General features: G+C 37.9%; 1 protein-coding gene across 1 annotated transcript in view; it reads left to right on the forward strand.

Annotated features, from left to right (window-relative positions):
- Nucleotides 1-8,241: 8,241 nt before the first annotated feature.
- DNAJC1 (DnaJ heat shock protein family (Hsp40) member C1) overlaps nucleotides 8,242-19,803 on the forward strand; it is a 197,743-nt gene continuing 186,181 nt past the window's right edge. Inside the window, exon 1 of the mRNA XM_053572108.1 lies at nucleotides 8,242-8,767. Within this exon, the coding sequence (XP_053428083.1) occupies nucleotides 8,558-8,767 (210 nt within the window). The 5' untranslated portion in view covers nucleotides 8,242-8,557. The remainder of the gene's footprint in view (nucleotides 8,768-19,803) is intronic.

A 19,803-nucleotide genomic window follows, 5' to 3' on the forward strand; every position in this document is an offset into this window, starting at 1 on the left:
AGATTAGCATTTAAAGTTCAATTCTATTTATCTTCACATGTGCAAATAGATATAGGAAAGAAAAGGGTAAAGGGAAGGGAAATGTTTCCTTTTAAGTATCTAAACATTACTAAACAGAAGGCCATTGTAATTTGTACAATTTTCTCTTTTAACAACACTATTTTTCCTTAAACAACAATGAAAAAACTATATTCACACAAGATAATTCCTTTAGAATGTTAAATATACCCTTTGCCTATAAAAATGTTTTTTGCCCCCTGGTGGTGAAATTATTATTTATTTTTTTGTTTTGTTTTGTTTTTGAGGCAGTCTCACTATGTCACCCTCAGTAGAGTGCTGTGGTGTCACAGCTCACAGCAACCTCAAATTCTTGGGCTTACACAGTTCTCTTGCCTCAGCCTCCCAAGTAGCTGGGACTATAGGAGCCTGCCAGAATGCCTGGCTATTTTTTTGGTTGTAGTTGTCATCGTTGTTTGGCAGGCCCAGGCTGGGCTCAAACCCACCAGCTCTGGTGTATGTGGCTGGTGCCGTAGCTGCTGAGCCTATTTAATTTATTTTAAGTTAAAAGGCTTATGGAATCTTGGCACTAAAAGCCCTCCTGTGATGAGCAAAAATAATAGAGCTTTATATGTTCAAGGCAGAGAGAGATGAAGTTGGGCTATATAGCTTGGTTAAAGTGAGTGTGGTGCAGTAGTCATATTTAGAAAAACAAATTTAAATTTCCCATATCTTGTCATTTAGAACTAAGTTTTCCTTAATCTATCTCTATTTGTTTCTGTGTTGAACACATTGCTAGCCCAGTATGGTATAGAATGCTGCCTACTTTTAGTAAATTTAATAATAGGCATTTATGAGGCATGCAATTTCTATAAATAAACGAATACATTAGCTGGAGCCTGCTGATTGAGGTGAACAGCAACTTTGTAATGTTTTCCCTTTTGTTGCAATTTGGCATCACAAACAATATTAGGGCTAAAGGCAGAATGCCAGAACCAAGCTGTTCAGCCTGCAAGAAAAGATGATGAAGAGGTCTGTTAGAATTTTCTTTTGCAGTCTAATTGGAGGCTTTATAACTGAAGAACATACAGGGATTGCTGTGCTCTAGCTGAGTTGAGGAGTCAGTAGGTGAGACAGGGCTGGTTAAAGGAAAAGGCAGAAACAAAAATTTTCAAATTTAAAAAAGTCCATTAAGTGAATTACTAGAAACCTTTGAAAAATTGATAATCCTGGAAGTATCAGAAGATGCTAGAAGAAAGAAATGTTAACATAAAGAAAAAAATTTAAAAAAAAAGAAATGTTAGCATGGATTTTATTGTGACACATTAAAGTCCAAGTAAAACAGAAAACGCCACTGGCTAAAAATATAGTAAAAATAGTTAAATGGGAGTATTTTCTTTCTCTCTCTCTCTTTTTTTTTTTGTTTAACTACGTGCATGCTCTTAATTCAGAATCTATTATTTAACCTTAAGTTGAATTTAGTAGGAAAGTCATGGATAATATGCTTTTGTGGAATTTGAATAAAAACATTAATTTGTTTTTTACAGTCATTATTTGGTAAAGGCAGTCTTACCTCTCACCATCCTGGGCAAGCAAGTGATTGGATAAATTTTTGGTGAATTGAGCTATCACTGCCTCAGTTTCATAACAAATATCTTCAAAGACATGTGAACATTTAGAAACAAATAAGATTTGTTTATGGAGATCTTAATATAGTACAGATGGAAACTTCCCATAAAATGATAAAAACAATTTTTAAATACCAATTACTAGATACCAGGCATGAATTATGTCAATTAATTCCAACAATGCCCATATGATTTTGGTGGTAATATTATCCTAAGTTTAGAAATGTGGAAACTGAAACACAGATAAGCTAGGTAGTAAGTGGTAGAGCCAGGGTTCAAGTTTATTCAGTCTGGCTTGAGAATGTGTGCTCTTATTCATTATGAGATTATGTGAGTAAGTAGTAAATTATTCAGAGAAATGGAAACCATAGTGTCAATATGTTAGAAATATATTTATTATTTATAACATGTAGAGCATCTGTATTTGTTTATGAGGATCTTCAAAATGATTAAAATTCAATACTCCAATACAAAAGGGATTATTTTCCAAGGAGGTGCTTCACCAAAATAATATTTTTCTAATCTTTGTCAACTCAGTATGAGTTTGTGAATGGTGTTTCAATAAATAAATTACTGAATGACGATAACACTCCAATAAAGAACAATGATATCTTGGAACTTTAAGCTCATGTATTTGAGAAATAACCATACAGAGGCTAATGAGAACATTTCAGGATTTAATGAGAACAAAATATTTCTAAATCATGGGATAAATAGTCCACTAATGGTGACTTTAAAAGATGCTTGGTTTCAGTTGTAACAAGTATCATATCCAATTCTGTTTGATATAGTTAAATTTGATCTTACCCAAAAGGGAGGGATAGGCTACCAAATGGCTAATTTACTCTTCAAGTCCTTCTGGTCTATTAAATTACTGATACCCTTTCACATTCTTTCCTAGACAATAGTGGTCATTATGATGTTCGAGTTCGTTTGTAATGAATGTCTATCAACCTCTCAGTGGATGACCCATCTAACATACTGGATACCTCCTCCTCTTCTCATTGCCAATGACATATCCTTCCAGTGCATCTTAGCCTCACACTATCTTAGATACAGTTTAAACCTTGTCAATACCAGAATCTACAAAATGATGAATTAAAAAAAATATATTTAACTATACTTGAGCTAATATGCTCCCAGCTCACGTGCCTAAGCACTGCATTGAAAACATATGTCCTCACTGAAATCTTCACTTAGGTTTATTCTATGGTTATTTATGTAACTCTTTGCGTTGAACATGGAGCTCATCAGTTCTGCCTTCCTTCTTTAAGACATTTAAGACTACAAATCCTCTTTGAAGTTAACTGCCTTCATTCATCCCACACGCTCTTCTACAGTTTCTATTATGATATACTTAGGTTTGTTTTGTTTTATTGCATTTAACCTACTTGGACTTTGCTGAGCATATTATATCTGTGTGATTGTGGTTTTTTTTTTTTCTTTCTCTTTTAACAGCCTAACGGGATGTAATTGACATGCCACACAGTTCATTCATTTAAAGTGTACAAGTTAATTTTTAAAACATATTCACAGGGTTATGCAACCATCACAGTAATTTTAGAATATGTTCATACTCTCTAAAAGAAATCTTATACCCATTAGCAGTCAATCTCCAACATCCTTTACCTCCAGCCCTAAGGAACCACTAACCTATTTTATAAATTTGCCTAATCTAGACCTTTCATATAAATGGAATTATATAAGTTTTTGTGACTGACTCCTTTCACTTAGCATAATGAGACAATTGTTAAACTGTTTTCCAAAGGGGCTGTATCTTTTTTTTTTTTTTTGAGACAGAGTCTTACTTTGGAGTGCTGTAACATCACAGCTCACAGCAACCTCAAACTCTCAGGTTTAAGCGATTCTCTTGTCTCAGCCTCCCGAGTAGCTGGGACTATAGGTGCCCACCACAACGCCCAGCTATTTATTGGTTGCAGTTGTTGTTTAGCAGGCCCAGGCCTAGGCCAGGCTCAAACCTGCCAGCTCCAGTGTATGTGGCCGGTGCCCTACCCACTGCGCCACAGGCACCATTTGGGGCTGTATCATTTTAAATTCCCACCAGTAATTTTTGAACGTTCCAGTTTCTCCACATGTTCATCAACAATTTTTATTGTCTTTTTTTTTATTACAGCTATCCTACTATATGTGAAGTGGCATATCATTGTAGTTTCTATGTACGTTTTCCTAATGTCTAGAGATACTGAGCATCTATCTTTTCATGTGATTATTGCCCATGTGTCTATCTTTGGTGAAATGTCTATTCAAATCCTTTGCCTATTTTTGTTTTTAAACGGGGTTGTCTTTTTGTTGTTGAATGATGAGAGTTCTTTATAGATTCTGGATATAAGTCCCTTAACAGGTACATGATTTGCAAATATTTTCTTCCATTCTCCTGATTGCTTTTTTCCACTTTGTTTGCAACGCAGATGTTTTTACTTTCTGTAGCTCAATTTACCTATTTTTTCTTTTGTTATTTATGCTTTGCTTTTGCGTCATATCTAAGGAATTATCAGCTAAGCCAAGGTCCTAAGATATACTCCTGCTTTTTTTCTTATGAGAAAGAGTTTCATAGTTTTAACTCTTACATGTAGGTCTATGATATTTTTTGAATTAATTTTTTCATTTGTGGTTTGTCTTTCATTGCTTTTGGAAAATTTTTAACTATCATCTCTCCAAATATTGTGTCTGCTTCATTTGCTTCTCTGTTTCTGGGACTGCAGTTAATACCTACCCTGGGTTAATCACTCTGCATATGTCTTTTAAGTTCTGTTCTTTCCATTCTTCTTCTGTGCCTCAGTTTGGACATTTTTTTCTTGACTTGTCCCCATATTCACTAATCCTCTGTTCTCCTGTGTCTAAGCTATTAACTCATCCATTGATTGCTTGCTTTCAGATAATATATTTGTTAATTTAAAGTTTTCCATTGATTCTTTTTTATGAATTCCAATTCCCAGGTAAAATCCTGTACTTTTTAAATCTTTTTGTCTACCTTTTCTTCTAATTTATAACATATTGCTTTACTCTGTAATAGTCATTTTAAAGTTCTTGTCTGGAATTCAATATCAGGCTTATCTATATGCTTCTGTGATCTATTTTTTTCTGATTATCGGTCAAATTTTCCTATCCTTCTCATGTCTCTTGATTTTTTTATTAGTGCCAGACTTTCACATTAAAAACCCCACAGACAATACATGTATACCATGGAATACTATGCAGCCTTAAAGAAAGATGGAGACTTTACCTCTTTCACGTTTACATGGATGGAGCTGGAACATATTCTTTTTAGCGAAGTATCTCAGGAATGGAAGAAAAAGTATCCAATGTACTCAGCCCTACTATGAAGCTAAATTATAGCTTTCACATGAAGACTATAACCCAACTATAGCACAAGACTATGGGGAAAGGGCCAAGGAAGGGGCGGGGGGGGGGAGGTTTTGGTGGAGGGAGGGTAATGAGTGGGGCCACATCTATGGTGCATCTTAGAATGGGTACAGGCGATTGCACTAACGTACACAGCTATGATTTAACAATAAAAACAAAAGGAAAAAAAATGTTACCACACAGAACAAAATCTTTCTGCTATAATCTGATTAATTTCTAAAAAAACAAAAAAACAAAAAAAAACCCCACAGACAATATAGATGATGTTATTTTCCCCTGGAGATGAACATAGACAAATAGGGCTAGGGTCTGATTACCACTTTCCAATCAGGAATGAACTGGGCTGGGAATGAGTTGCTGTCTAAATAAGAATTAGTCTGCTTCTGATTTACCTCTGTTCTTCACGTGTGATTCTTTTGGGCTTTTGATTAAGAGCCTGGAGGGTTCCCATCTCTTCTGCTCTGGAGATTTAGTTATGTCTTTGAGGTTTTAATCTTAGATCTTCAGCTTCCCACTCACAGGACTTCAGAAATATTACAAATGTCTTGAGGGGGAAGAATACATGTGCATTCAAACAGCCTCCTCTTTCTAGGTAGAATTAATTTTATATGTATTGACAGAATGTGAGATGATTTTACTCTGCTTCTCAAGCCTGGCTGCCCAGCTTCTTATACCACCCCAAAACTGAGCAAGTATCTGGTGGAAAAACTGGCTGTATGTTTAGGTCTCCTCTACCTTTCCAATGTATCACTCAAGTCACATGACAGTTACATGTTCACTGATTTCTCTTTTTTGTGTTAAGTCCCTCTGTCCAGGCCACGCTTAATCAGTCCATGCCTAGGATCATTAAATGTCACCAGGGAAGAAAACAGTGGATAACTGTCAGCTCACTTAGTCCAGGGCTCAGCAAAAGATTTGTTCAATTGCATTGTTTTGGGGGGGGAGGGGACAATGACTGAATATGTGAAGATGCCAAACTAGAAATCTAGATATGAATATTAGTGTGGTCTTTGCAGGGATCTGGAAACATCATTTCAGAATAGACAAGTGTCATTGAAAATGGGCAGGAAGAATCTTCAAGATCAATACCTTATATTAGTGAGAAGTATTGTACTGAATAGACTCTAATTCTGTTTCACCTAATCCCTAATGTGATGGTATTTGGAGGTGGGCCTTTGGGAGATAATTAAGTTTTGATGAGCTCATGAGGGTGGAGCACGCATGATGGAATTAGTGCCCTTATAAAAGGAGACACAAGGTATTTACAAGTATCTATCCATCCTTCCAACTGTCCTTAGCTTCCCTTCTCTTCTCTCTCTTCCTTAGCTATGTAAGGTTACATCAAGAAAACAGCCATCTGCAAACCAGGAAAGGGCTTTTAACAGAACCCAACCATGCTGGCAGCCTGATCTTATATTTCTCAGCCTTCTGAATTGTGAGAAATAAAACATCTTTTGTTTAAGCCACCTAGTTTAAGGTATTTTGTTATAGCAGCCCTAGCAGACTCCAACACTGTTCCTCTTGTTTCTTTGAAAGGTCAGGTTCATGACAGATTAAAATGTGATAAATTCAAGCATATCTTGAATATGCTAGAAATATGCAAGCATATTTCATAAGCTTGCATTCATTTATGATTTTTTTATTTAAAAATATTTTTAAGACTCCACAATAATAGAATTTCCTCAGTAAGATTTGCTTTCTAGCCTTTATCAAACATAATAGCATATTCTTACTAGGAGAGTGAAAGTAGTTTTTTTTTTTTTTTGTAGAGACAGAGTTTCACTTTATGGCCCTCGGTAGAGTGCCGTGGCATCACACAGCTCACAGCAACCTCCAACTCCTGGGCTTAGGCGATTCTCCTGCCTCAGCCTCCCGAGTAGCTGGGACTACAGGCGCCCGCCACAACGCCCGGCTATTTTTTGGTTGCAGTTTGGCCGGGGCTGGGTTTGAACCCGCCACCCTCGGCATATGGGGCAGGCGCCCTGCTCACTGAGCCACAGGCGCCGCCCGAGTGAAAGTAGTTTTATCATTAAAACTTGATTTAACTGGCTTGATTGCCAGCTTGACTTAACTGACCAGATCAACAATGGGAAAAGCACGAGGACAAACTTTCAAAATTGTGCTAGCTTTCTGAATTACAAGAGCAGTTTTTGCTTCCTTCTGCTTTCTCAAGAAGAGTAGGGAATCAAGAAAGAGAAAAGTGAGAAAGCAAAAAAGAAAAAGTTCACACACAAGAACAATAGGGCAGCGCTTGTGGCTCAGTGAGTAGGGCGCCAGCCCCATATGCCGAGGGTGGCGGGTTCAAACCCAGCCCCGGCCAAACTGCAACAAAAAAATAACCGGGCGTTGTGGCGGGCGCCTGTAGTCCCAGCGTAAGCCCAAGAGTTAGAGGTTGCTGTGAGCCGTGTGACGCCACGGCACTCTACCCTACCCGAGGGCGGTACAGTGAGACTCTGTCTCTACACACACACAAAAAAGAGACTGAACAGAAGCAATGTAACACCAGGAGCTGAGACATTGTTACAAAATAAAGTAAGCTTTCAGCCTGTATCTTTTAAAACCAGAACCCCAACTGAGGATGGGCTAAGGTGTATACTACATTTCTCCTAAAACTGGGATTGAGTCATCGTTATTAATTCTAGGGTGGTGCCTGTGGCTCAAAGGAGCAGGGCGCTGGCCCCATATGCCGAAGGTGGCAGGTTCAAACCCAGCCCCGTCATAAAAACTGAAATAATAATAATAATAATTCTAGTACGCTATTTTATGGTACTATGCCTATACGTCTTAATTCATACGTTTTGTCTTGGCTCAAATTCCTTTTCTGCTTCACTTCTCGCAAAAAGGTTCTCTCGGCAATATTTGCCCTTTTCAGGCCTAGTTCACTTTCCCTTATCTTTGCCGATGAAATAATTAAATGCGTGGAGCAGACGCCATAATCAATAAATCAGGCTCCAAAATGCTTTCAGTGTTCAATAGTGAAGAAGGACAAAACAATAGCTATTTTGTGGGATGTATATATACCAGATGTTCCAGGTAGACGCGTGCTGTCTATAGCCCAGTCTCTTAACCGTACAGCTCCTCGGAAGGTACCACTCCTCGGAGCGCTCCAGTGACTGAGAGGCATTTCCCCCAGGCCCAGCTCAGGGGCTCCCAGTGTCCCTACTTCCGGTCCCGCCCCCGCTCCGCGGTTGCTAGGAGACGTGATGTCACAGGAAGCGAGGCCTGCGGTAGGCTGAGGCGAAGGGAAGCCTCTCCCCCTCTGCCAGCCCAGCGCTAGACGCTGGCTCTCCAGCTGTTTGTAGGCCTGGGGGCAAGGGTCTGCGGAAGGTAGAGCCGGCCGCGGCCCCGCCCGCCCACTCTCCTGTCCGGCCGCGGGCTCCCGCCACCCCCGCGCTGCCGCTGGGGCCGGCAGCCTGCAGGGCGGCTCCAGAGCCGCTGGCTGCGCTTCCGACTGACCGGCTCTATTGCCCACAGCCCGCGCTGCCCGCCACGTCCCGGGGCTCGGCCGACGGCAGTGCGTGGCGAGTGACCTCTCCGAGCCCGACGCGATGACGGCTTCGGGCTCCCGGCTGGCGCGGTTCCCTCGGTGCAGCCAGCTGGGGCTCGTGCGGGTCCCGCCGCCGTCGCTGTGGCTGCTAGTGCTGCTGCTGCTGGCGGCCGCGGGGCCGGCGCGCGGCTGGGAGAGCGCAGACCTGGAGTTGTTTGACTTGGTGGAGGAGGTGCAGCTCAACTTCTACCAGTTTCTCGGGGTGCAGCAGGTAAGCGCGGGTCCGGGCGGGAAGGAGGCCGGGCTTTGACCCCCTCTCGTCCGAGAGAGCCGGGCCTGGAGGGCAGAGCTTTGTCGCTCCGGGCTCTGCACGGTCCACGGGGGTCTCCGCAGAACTTGTCCGCCTTTCCAGTTCTTGCATGTCCAGTCCCAGTGACAGGCTGGACGGTGGTGAGGGTGGTGATGCAGTCTTTTTGCTATGGCATTCTGGAGAAGACGTTTGCAGCCCCAAGTGCTGAAGGAAAAAATAAGAGACTTTTTTTTTTCCCCTCACACCTATGCTTTACTTTCCGGGGGCCCCCCACAATGTGAGAAAAAGCAGCCATGTCTCACCCTAAATTGTCATCTTCCCATTTAGACTTACTCGATCTCAGCCGCTTCCTTCCTTTCTTTCTGGGAAGATAGAAATGGATTTTATCCGAAGTCTGTATTGAAGAAATTTTTCTTACTTTGTAATCTTTTTAGACTGTTGGATAGGGGTTCGTACCTAAGAAATATGGAGGAATTTGAAGCTTCTTCCAGGGTGATCCTGGAACTTATAGAAGGAGCTGTTAAACTTTTTGGACAGTAGAGGTACTTGGGGTGCTATTGAAGAGAAGCCCAACCAGTAGTGCAGGGTCTTTCTTTTTCTTTTTTTGTTTACTCTCCCCCCCCCTTTTTTTTATTTCGGGACACTAACTTATAAAATTCTTTTTTTTTTTTTATTTCTACCATTGAGGATTGTTGAGTTAAGGTAGATATCTTGTCCCTACCTGAGAACTAGTACCAGGAAGAAGATGACATTTCACTGCTTTCATGATTATAGGGTGAAAGACTTAGAATTTCACACTGCCTGATTCCCTCATACAACGCTTTTAATAGTCATCAGGGTAAAAAAAGAATTAACATTCGCCAATAGTCGTTCCTGGCACACTACACATGACTGAATAGGAAATGCACATCCCTCTCCCCATGGGTTATCAGAAATTCCGCTGAACTGTTGAACTTATACTGAAATTTAATTTTCAAACATTGCATTTTTATTTCTTTCTTGAATATAAAACCGTTGAGCAAAATTTTACAAAAAATTTTATTTTTGTAGGAGTTATAGAACATTAGCATTTCACACTTAGATACATATTTGCACTTTTGTAATAACTATGATTATGGTCTGTTACATCGTGCTCCTTGCTTGTAGAGAAAAATATATTTTTAAAGTACGCGATGATGCAATATTTGTAAAAATAATCAGTGGAACTATACTTCTGAAGACTTTTAAGAATGACATTAATGTTGTAAATAATTATTTAGAATTTATCATGATTGAATAAATTCTATAGCTAGAGGGAGTCTTATATACAGCCTATCCAAAGAGAAGATATACTTTCTTGTTATTCATGGGAAATTAAGCCCCTTTGAGAGAGTACAGAAACTTAGTAGCAGTAGTTTAAAATTTAGATTATGGAATCTAGTATTGCATCTGAATTCTGATAGAATTTTCATTTATAATTTCATACGACTTAATTTGTAGTGTTAATTAGTGGTGTGAATAACCAGAGCATTTGACTATATGGGCAGAGATGAGAAAATAAAGAAGCATAGATAATCAAGAAGATTCTTTGTGAAGGTGGAACTTGAAAAGAAGGATCCAGAAAATTGTTTTAATTTGTGTTTCTCTATCCATCCATTCTGAAATTGGAAAAAATGCCAGAAGGAATTTTATTCTATTAAACAGAGAAAGCGATTAGAACAAGTTCTTTACATTGAATCTCAACTTTCTTAGAAGACTTTCAGAGGACCAGAAATTTGGTAGAGACAGATACAACCTGTCTTAGTTCTTTAACATGTAATTTTCAAGCCAAAGACATACAGTCTCTCAGTGACTAGCGAGGCCTGAGGAACCAGACCAAAGTTGGAGGCTACTCAGTGGCAACTTGGCTCTGCACTGAGCAGTTTTGTTGCTGTGATTTATTCAACAGGATTTGTTTGGTGCCTATTGGATTTTAAGCATTAGGAGTTGCTCTTTATTTAAAACAAAATTCCTAATCTCTGGAAACTTACAGCTTAGTTGAGGGAAATCAAGTAAATATAAATATCAGATAGAGAAGGCCTCTAAAGGAAGTCAGGGAGTGAGCCATGTGAATAATTGGTGTGTGTTAGGCCATTCAGGGTGCTATAATTAAATACCATAAACTGGATAGCTTGTCAACAACAGAAATTTATTTCTTACATTTCCGGAGGCTGAGAAGTCCAAGAGCAAAGCACCAGCCGATTTTATGTCTGGTGAGGGAGTGGATGGCACCTTCTTACTGCATCCTCAGTGGTAACTCTCTGGGGCTGCTTTTAAAATGAGGTTATTAATCCCATCCGTAAGGGCCCCACCTTCATAACTTAATCACTGCTCAAAGGCCCTACTTTGTCATACATTGAGGATTAGGTTTCAACATGTGAGTTTTGGAGGGACACAAACATTCAGATCATAGCATGGTAGAAGAGCATTCAAGAAGAGCAGACTGTAAGTGCAGAGGCCATAAGGCAGGAAACTTAAATGTTTGAAGACTAGCAAGACAGCCACTGTTGGCTGGAGCAGAGTTGTCAAGGAGAATACAATAGAACAGAGAGACAAGTGAGATCAGTCATAGGGAGGTCGGGGGAAGATCATGAACATGGAGCTCATTGGATTTTACTGATGGTTTCAATGAGGGCTGTGAGAGAAAAAAAGGGATTGAAGATAATTCTATCAGTAACTAGAAGGATACAGTTGCCATTTATTGAGATGGGAAGGCTTCAAATAGAAGCCTTGTTAGAAAAACACCAGGAATTTGGGGTTTGGTCATGCTAAATATTTGCTGGTAAATATTCTTGTATAGCTAGTATGTAGGGAGTGGGTTATTCAGATGTGGGGTTACAAGAAGAAAGGTTTGGGCTATAGATATGAAATTGGGATCCCTGGCACTTAGCAGGTAATTTGAAGCCACAGAACTAGATTAGTTCATAAAGGGAATGAATGGAAAAAGAGGAGAGAAGAGTAAGCTAAGCCTTGGAGGTTCCAAAACTTTAAGAGTCAGAGAAATGAACAGGAGCCCGCAACAGAGATGGAGGAGGAACAGCCAGTGAGGTAAGAGGCAAAGCAAGACAAGGCGTCCTCTTTCAAGTCAAGTGAGGAAAGAGTTTCAAAGAGGAGAAAGTGACTGGCTAGGTTAAATGATGATTCAAATATAATGAGTTCTGAGAACTGACTTTGGATTCAGCAGTGCAGAAGTCACTGGCTACCTCAGTAACAGCTGTTCCAGTGAAGTGGTGAGATCAATAATCTGGTTAGATTGGGTTCAGGAGAGAATAAAGGGGAAGAATTGGAGATAGTTCATATAGAAAATTCTTTTGAAATAGCCATATCTTAAGCTAGAAGTCAGGACGGTAGTGACTGGCCACTTTTCTACCAGTTCCATGTCAAACATCTACTCATTAGGGGACTTACAGTTTAGTTTAATTTACAATGTTATATTGTTCCGTTCAATAAATATTTAAATGTCTACTACATGCCTAACTATGAAAAAAATAAGTAAGGTACTATCTGTCCTATAAATGAGTGACTAACTTGCCCAGGGTTATAAGGCCAGGAGGTGTCTTGATCCAAGTTCTTCTATAAGTCATCTTTTATTCCGGTTGTAGAGATTAGGGAGTGATGGAGTAGATGCTTGACAGTTTCTACTCAACAAGTTATGTCATTTATCTATTGTCTTTTACAGCCCTCATACAGGAAAGAAACCTCTTTCTGTGTATTCTTAGATTTCAGGTTGGTTTTAGAAGTCAGGAAGGGGTTCCAGAAGTCTTGGGGGGGGGAGTGCATATAGATGACACATTAATGGGTCTTCCAATTTTTAGAATTATCTTAATTGTTCACTGGGCATTTCAATTTGGATATTTCGTCTTTTCAGAGGAGATGGAGGAAAATGAGAGGAGTGTAAGAAAAAATACGCTTTTGAAAGATGTTTTATTAGTAACTTAGTAGGCTCTTGCACAATATTTATATTTTATCTAATAGATCCTGGTTCTTGACACCAGTATTTCTTGTGGAGTTAATGGAAATTCTGTATTTGTTTGTCTTTTGGGGCCATAACTTTCTTTATACTTTGTATGGTATTGCAGCCCACAATAAACATTTCATATTTGTTTAAAAGATCTGTGAATTACAATCTTGACAATCTAAATTATCTTACATTTTTTAGTATTCATTATACTTCATTATGAAGTCAGATGGTAGCAGTCACTCATTACAGACTCTTATTCAGGTAGCTAGAAATGTGCTTCATTCTCTCTTTCTCTCTTTTTTTTTTAAGACAGAGTCTTACTATGTCGCCTTTGGTAGAGTGCTGTGGCGTCACAGCTCACAGCAACCTCATACTCCTGGGCTCAAGCGATTCTCTTGCCTCAGCTTTCCAAGTAGCTGGGACTACAGGTGCCCCCCACAATGCCCAACTATTTTTTGTTACAGTTGTCATTGTTGTTTAGCTGGCCCAGGCCGAGTTCGAACCTACCAATCTCAGTGTATGTGGCTAGTACCATAACCACTGTGCTATGGGCCCTGAGCCATCTTTCTCATTTTTTAAATAACTTCATCCTTATCTGGAGATGAATGTTGAAACTTGGTTAACAGAAGAAAAACTATTATTAAGTGACGAATGCTTATTAAATAATTGAATTGTAATTTTTTAATCAAAATTAATGAGACTTTTAAGCTCATTCAATCTGTACTTTCAAAGATATAGAATGTCTAAATGTACAAAACAGCAGCCCATTTAGAGGGAGGACAATTACTGCCTACTCATCCTTGCCCCATCCAGTGGGAGGGACTTTTCTAAAGAAATACTGCTGATTCATCTTTTGTATCTATCCACGGAGCTGTGAGTTACATTATTGGATGGTGATTGCTTTTGTTCTATTTTGCTTGATTGGAAAGTGCTAACCAATAAGCTAAGAGCAGTGGGAATTGGTCTCTTTTCCACCCAGACTAGTAAGGCAATTATCCTAGCCAGTCTTTTCTTTGAGCATGCTGTCTTGAAGTCTAAACTGGAGAGGGGAGGGTAAAAATTACCCAGAAGCCCATTTAGCACCCATACCTAACCCGTATTCTTCATAGCTTTATCAGTAATAAAGGTACATTTCATCTCTGTCTGCCTGACTCCTGTGTACTCTCAGTTTTGGGGATGGGAATAAGCAAAAAGCTTTTAATGGGACCTTCTCAAACTTCTATCACACTCCTTTGTAGAAATGGGGATGATCTTGTTCATAGATGATTAGTGAATCTGTATTATGATTATCAGTTATTGCCAGTGATTGTTGTTTTGGAATCCATTGAGGTTGTGATGTTGCGTTTAGTTCAGTCTTTTCTCTATTAAGTCTATTCCCTTGGAAATATGTACTGTATAATAATAGCGTCCCCATTTTTATTGTAGAATACAAAATTGTTTTTTTTTTCATTTGAAGGGAGGGAGAAATACAAAATCTGGTAGATGACCTGTGGGTCTTTTATATTTCTGATGTAGGCGTTATAAAAATTAGTTTCCTTTTCTTATATACATGGTTTATTGTAGTATGGTGTGTAGTTTAGTGGATGTTGATTGAGCTTCTCTTATGGGGAAAAGCAATCTGTTGTGAAAATTGTGCCACATATAATCTAGAGCTGATGGAACAGAAATCTCCTTGTAGTTGTAAGTTTTCTTTTTCTTTTTACGCTATTCCAGGTTTTTTTTCTTTACATTAATTAGGAGAACATTGTTAGAATTTGTTTTGTCTTTTATTATCTATAGATGATAAACTAAATTCAACTGCGAAATTAGAATTGTCTTCTGTCATTACAATTAATCCCAGAGATAAATTCTAAAATCTTATTATATAGGTTACCAGTTCACCTAGTGATTGGTTTAATGTGGTGAATTTCAAAATCATATTTTATTCAGTACTGAGAATGAAACAGAGGTTAGGGTAGATAATTTGACTTGATCACTGAGAGGAGAATTTATATGGCAGTTATAAGTAACACCTATACAAGTAGTATGATAATGTCTAGAATCACGTTCTCAGCTTTGTATGTTTTCTCTTAGTGACCTACTTATTCCATAAACTGTTGCTGTGTGATTTTTTGGGGAATCTTCTCTAAGTCTGGCATTATTGGATCTATTTAGACAGTAATGATACCAATTCCATATATAATTAAAAACAATTTCAAAGCCTTTTAACAGAGTTATGTAGAGAAAAAGGAAAGGCGGTGCAGTGGAAAGAGAGACTTCTGATTAGAGGAAGCAGGAACCTAGACCATTTTGTCATATTTTCTTTTCTTTTTTTTTTTTTTTTGTAGAGACAGAGTCTCACTGTACCGCCCTCGGTAGAGTGCCGTGGCGTCACACGGCTCACAGCAACCTCTAACTCTTGGGCTTATGCTGGGACTACAGGCGCCCGCCACAATGCCCGGTTATTTTTTTGTTGCAGTTTGGCCGGGGCTGGGTTTGAACCCGCCACCCTCGGCATATGGGGCCAGCTCCCTACTCACTGAGCCATAGGCGCTGCCCCATTTTGTCATATTTTCAAAAACTGCAGTCATATTTTTAAATATCTTTATTTTCATCAAAACAATTGGGAAAGATGGCTCCTATGCTAATGAATGTCAAAATATGATTACTGTGTTTTAAATAATATCACAATATTCCATATTAAGAGCTAACTACTTGAGATTTGAGATATTATATGTATATTGACTAAATTTTTTTTTGTCTAAAATTGTCGTTATGACTTCATTAGAAATCTAGAATTTGTGTTTTCATTCCCCATCCTACTTACTAGTAATTCTAAATTAAGCAAGGTTAGGTAGGGTTCATTCACTTAATCAGTAAATGTTTCTAATTACATCATCCAGCAACTGGAATCTTATACATAATTAGGCGTATTGGAAATTCAGGGGCATGCCATGTTCCACATTTCTGGTTAGAGAGAATACATGTAAAAAACAATATGCTTCATTGTTTGTTGAATGCCTATTTTATTGCTAGTGAGGCAGTGGCTTTAAGCTCTATGTAGCTACACAGTTACCTAATAGAATTTGAATTGTTTAATATTAAAGCTAAGAGTATTAGATCAAGAATTAAATAAAGGACATGCCATAGTATAAGTAGCAGTATTAAAAAGAAGCAGTATGAAAATGCCACCAAGAGCGAACCCCGGAATTCTAAAAGAGAGTAATTTCCTTATTTAAACAAATTCTGAAATTCATACAACTCCTGCTTATAGAAGGCTTAAGAATTTTAGAAGCTACTTGACATGCTGCTGTGGCATGTACAGTGAGCAATATTCATTATGGGTAATAAGTTACAGCCAGAAAGAAGATAAGGACTGTTGTCATTTACTGGGGAAGTCTGAATAGACCACAGGGAAATCTAGGGTCCTATACACACCTGCTAAGGAAAGTGGAAACTTTTTAATTCTAGCCAATCCTTAGGAATTTTATATCATTAAAGTAGGTCAGGTTAAGGAAGCTATCCCATGACCCATTGAATTGACACATTCCTCAAGAAAGCCTCTGACTTTTGGAATTTTTTAAAAAATTGCAAATCTTAATTAACAGTTATTTTTGATTACCATACTTTTTGTTAACAGTAAAAGATTACTATTTAGGTTCTCTTCTGACTTTAAGCGTTGTTTTGTATTAATAGTTGGTGATTAAATTGGATTTATAGAAGTTAATATGTATATAAAGTAGGAAGACTGGAAATTGTGATTTACTTATCGTTAATTATATTATATCTGATAGTACTTTTGTATGGAATTTTTATGTATGGTAGAAAATAGATTTCCTGTGTTTAAATAAAGCATTTTAGTTTGGACATTTGATAGAGTTGAAATGACTGCCATGCTATGTGGGTCTATAGTAGTTATGCAGAATTAATGTGTAACTTTCTGTATCACACCTTTGGGAGTATATAGGATTTATCTGAAAGTCAATTAGATTGATCCTAAACGTAGTTATTGTGGAAAGCAATTTTAACTGTTTTAACTGTGCTGTTCTCTGAAACTCTTCGCTTTGAATAACCTTTGAGACCTGCAGCATGTTCTTTACACTAGCCTCCATCAGTAGTAAATCTTTAAGTTGGATTCGGGTTTTGGTTATAACTAATAGTCATTTGGAGCTAAATTTGGTGTCTAAATCCAGTTAGCAAGCTCAGGCAGATATGGTTTGTGTTGATGAAGATATACGAATATAAATTTCATATAAGGCTCGTAAACTGGTTTGAGGACTGTTGCCAAAAAAGGGTCCTGGAGATGTTTTGAGTGATACCATCATGAAGTAAATCTATAGCTTTGTAAGATAATAGAATGTATTGGAGTAAATGACTTTTGGATTACTTGTTATTTTGTAGGTAGTATTTGTTTTTTCAATTTGTCTACAGGAGAAAAATGTGTAAATAAAAATGATGTTAATTTTAGAGAAATAAGAAAATATTGAGCTAAAGAAAATATTTCCATTATCAGCCTAATTTTAAAAACAAAGATTATAAAAGTGTTTTTTACATAATAAAGGGAGTTAAAGCAGAGTGGCAGAAGAGTAAGTATTAGAGATAGAGGCAGTAGCTAAGAATACTACTAAGAAAGTGGGAAATGCGCACACTCACAGAGAAAAGGACTCAGAAAAATGCATTAATGCAGACATAAATGATAATGGAGTAATATCTCCATCTTGTGGCCTTTTTTGGATATTGCCATTAAAAATATTGAGGGGTTGTGTTTTCACAACTGTAGGCGTATAAAAGTAAAATATGAGACAGGTGAAAATAAAATGGTGGGTCAGAGATTTTTTGGAGTATTTTGCAGAGAACCTTGAGATTGAGTTTCCTAATTGATGTGCTGCTAGCAAGTGTGCTAAGATAGTGATGCCTTTCCATAGTTAAATAGTCTTAACAGTTTACTCTAGTGACTCTTACAAATATATTCTGTGAAGTGCCATCGTACATGTGAAGGAGGTTGGAAAAGCATTCGTAAGGCATGAAGTTCTGATGCTTTTCTTCGAGGGGAAAATTTGTAAGAGTTTCAGTGTGTGTGTGTGTACATACTGATATAAAGTAAAGATATATTTATAAATGTACAAATAATGTATAAAATACATATAAAGTAAATTTATATGTATATATGTAAACATAGAATTGTTCTATAGAATTAGTCTTAAAATGTTTTCTAAAGCAAAAATCCTTATTTAGGCTCAGCGCCTATGGCTCAAGTGGCTAAGGCGCCAGCCACATACACCTGAGCTGGCGGGTTCAAATCCAGCCCAGGCCTGCCAAAAAACAATGACAGCTGCAACCAAAAATGGTCCAGCATTTTGGCGGATGCCTGTAGTCCCAGCTACTTGGGAGGCGGAGGCAGGAAAATTGCTTGAGCCCAGGAATTGGAGGTTGCTGTGAGCTGTGATGCCCAGGCACTGTATCCAGGGTGACAGCTTGAGGCTGTGTCTCAAGAAAAAAAAAAAATTCTTATATAGCTCTTATAGATGTAAAAGCATTGTTTTACCTGTCAGTGAGGGAATTTAGATAGAAGAGGAATCAGGAGTTTTTGATGAATTAGTATTCTTCAGAATTTAGATAGAAGAGAAATCAAGGAATTTTTGATGAATTAGTATTCTTCAGATAGAAGAGGAATCAAGGAGTTTTTGATGAATTAGTATTCTTCTTCGAATGGCTGTGAAATGTTACCAAAGTTTGCAATAACACAGAAGGAATACTTTAATGACCTGTGACCATCCTCTGCATGAAGAGAATACTAATGTCTTTGGAATGTATAAATATGCAAAATCTGGGTAGCCTAAAGTAATATTTTGTGACAGTAGGAGACAATATTTTATATACAAATCTTGACTAATAGATATTTCAGGGTTTTTGACAGGTGACAGACTTCTTTAGGCCATTTGTTTCTTAGAGTAGCACTTTGTGATAGCTATGGTGCAAGCCACAGATGTAAATTTAAATTTTCTAGAAGCCACATTTAAAAATGTAAAAATGAAACTTGTGAAATGAATTATACATTTATTTGCCACAATATATCAAAATTATTATTTTAATGTGTAATCACATTTTCAATACATTATTAATGAGACTTCACATTCAAGCTTTTTGTACATTAGTACAAAAGAATTTTATCTGCAAAATGTGGTGTGTATTTTACATTTTTACTGCTATCACATCTCAATGTGGATGCTAAATTTTGATTTCTCACTTGTACTAGCACACTTAATAAATACTCAAATAGGGCTAATAGTTTTTAGGTAGCATATATTGGATAGCACAGCCTTAGAGAATTAACAGTTTTGTGTTGTGTAGGGATAGTTCAGTATTGGGGGGTAAAATTATTGATTACCATTTCCATTGTATCTGGGACATAGTTTGTAGTTTTTCATTTTTTGTGTGTTTTTAACCAAGGATAGTTTTTGTTTTCTAGGTTGTTCCAGTTGTGCTACATATCATCTTCCTAGTTAGTTATCTATACTTTTGCCCATACTTTTCTTTATTCTGTAAAGACTATTATTAGTATAAAGTTCATGCTGTTCTTGTAAGAAAATGGTTGTCCATTTCTCCCTGTCTGTTAAGGGTAGTTTCAGGTAATCAGTTTAATTCAATTTGGTCATTTACTTTTGCTGACTTACCTATTATATTATATAATTAAGTATTATTCATTAATTTATTTACTTATTTTAAGCGATAGAGTCTCACTCTGTTTTCTAGACTGGAGTGCAGTGGCCTGCTGATAGCTCACTATAACCTCAAACTCCTAGCTATCCTTTTGGCTTAGCCTCTAAAGTAGCTAGGGCTCAAGCTGTGTGCCACCATGCTTTGCTAATTTTTCTCATTTTATATTGAGGCAGGGTCTCGCTATGTTGCCTAGGCTGATGTCAAACTCCTGGCTTCAGGTGATCCTTCCTCCCTAGCCTCCCAAAATGCTGGGATTATAGATATTAGCCACCACACCCAGCCTTTTAAGTGTTATTTATGAACTAAATGTATTGGGTTT

This window comes from Nycticebus coucang, chromosome 20 (genome assembly GCF_027406575.1).
Source record: "Nycticebus coucang isolate mNycCou1 chromosome 20, mNycCou1.pri, whole genome shotgun sequence".
Lineage (NCBI taxonomy): Eukaryota > Metazoa > Chordata > Mammalia > Primates > Lorisidae > Nycticebus > Nycticebus coucang.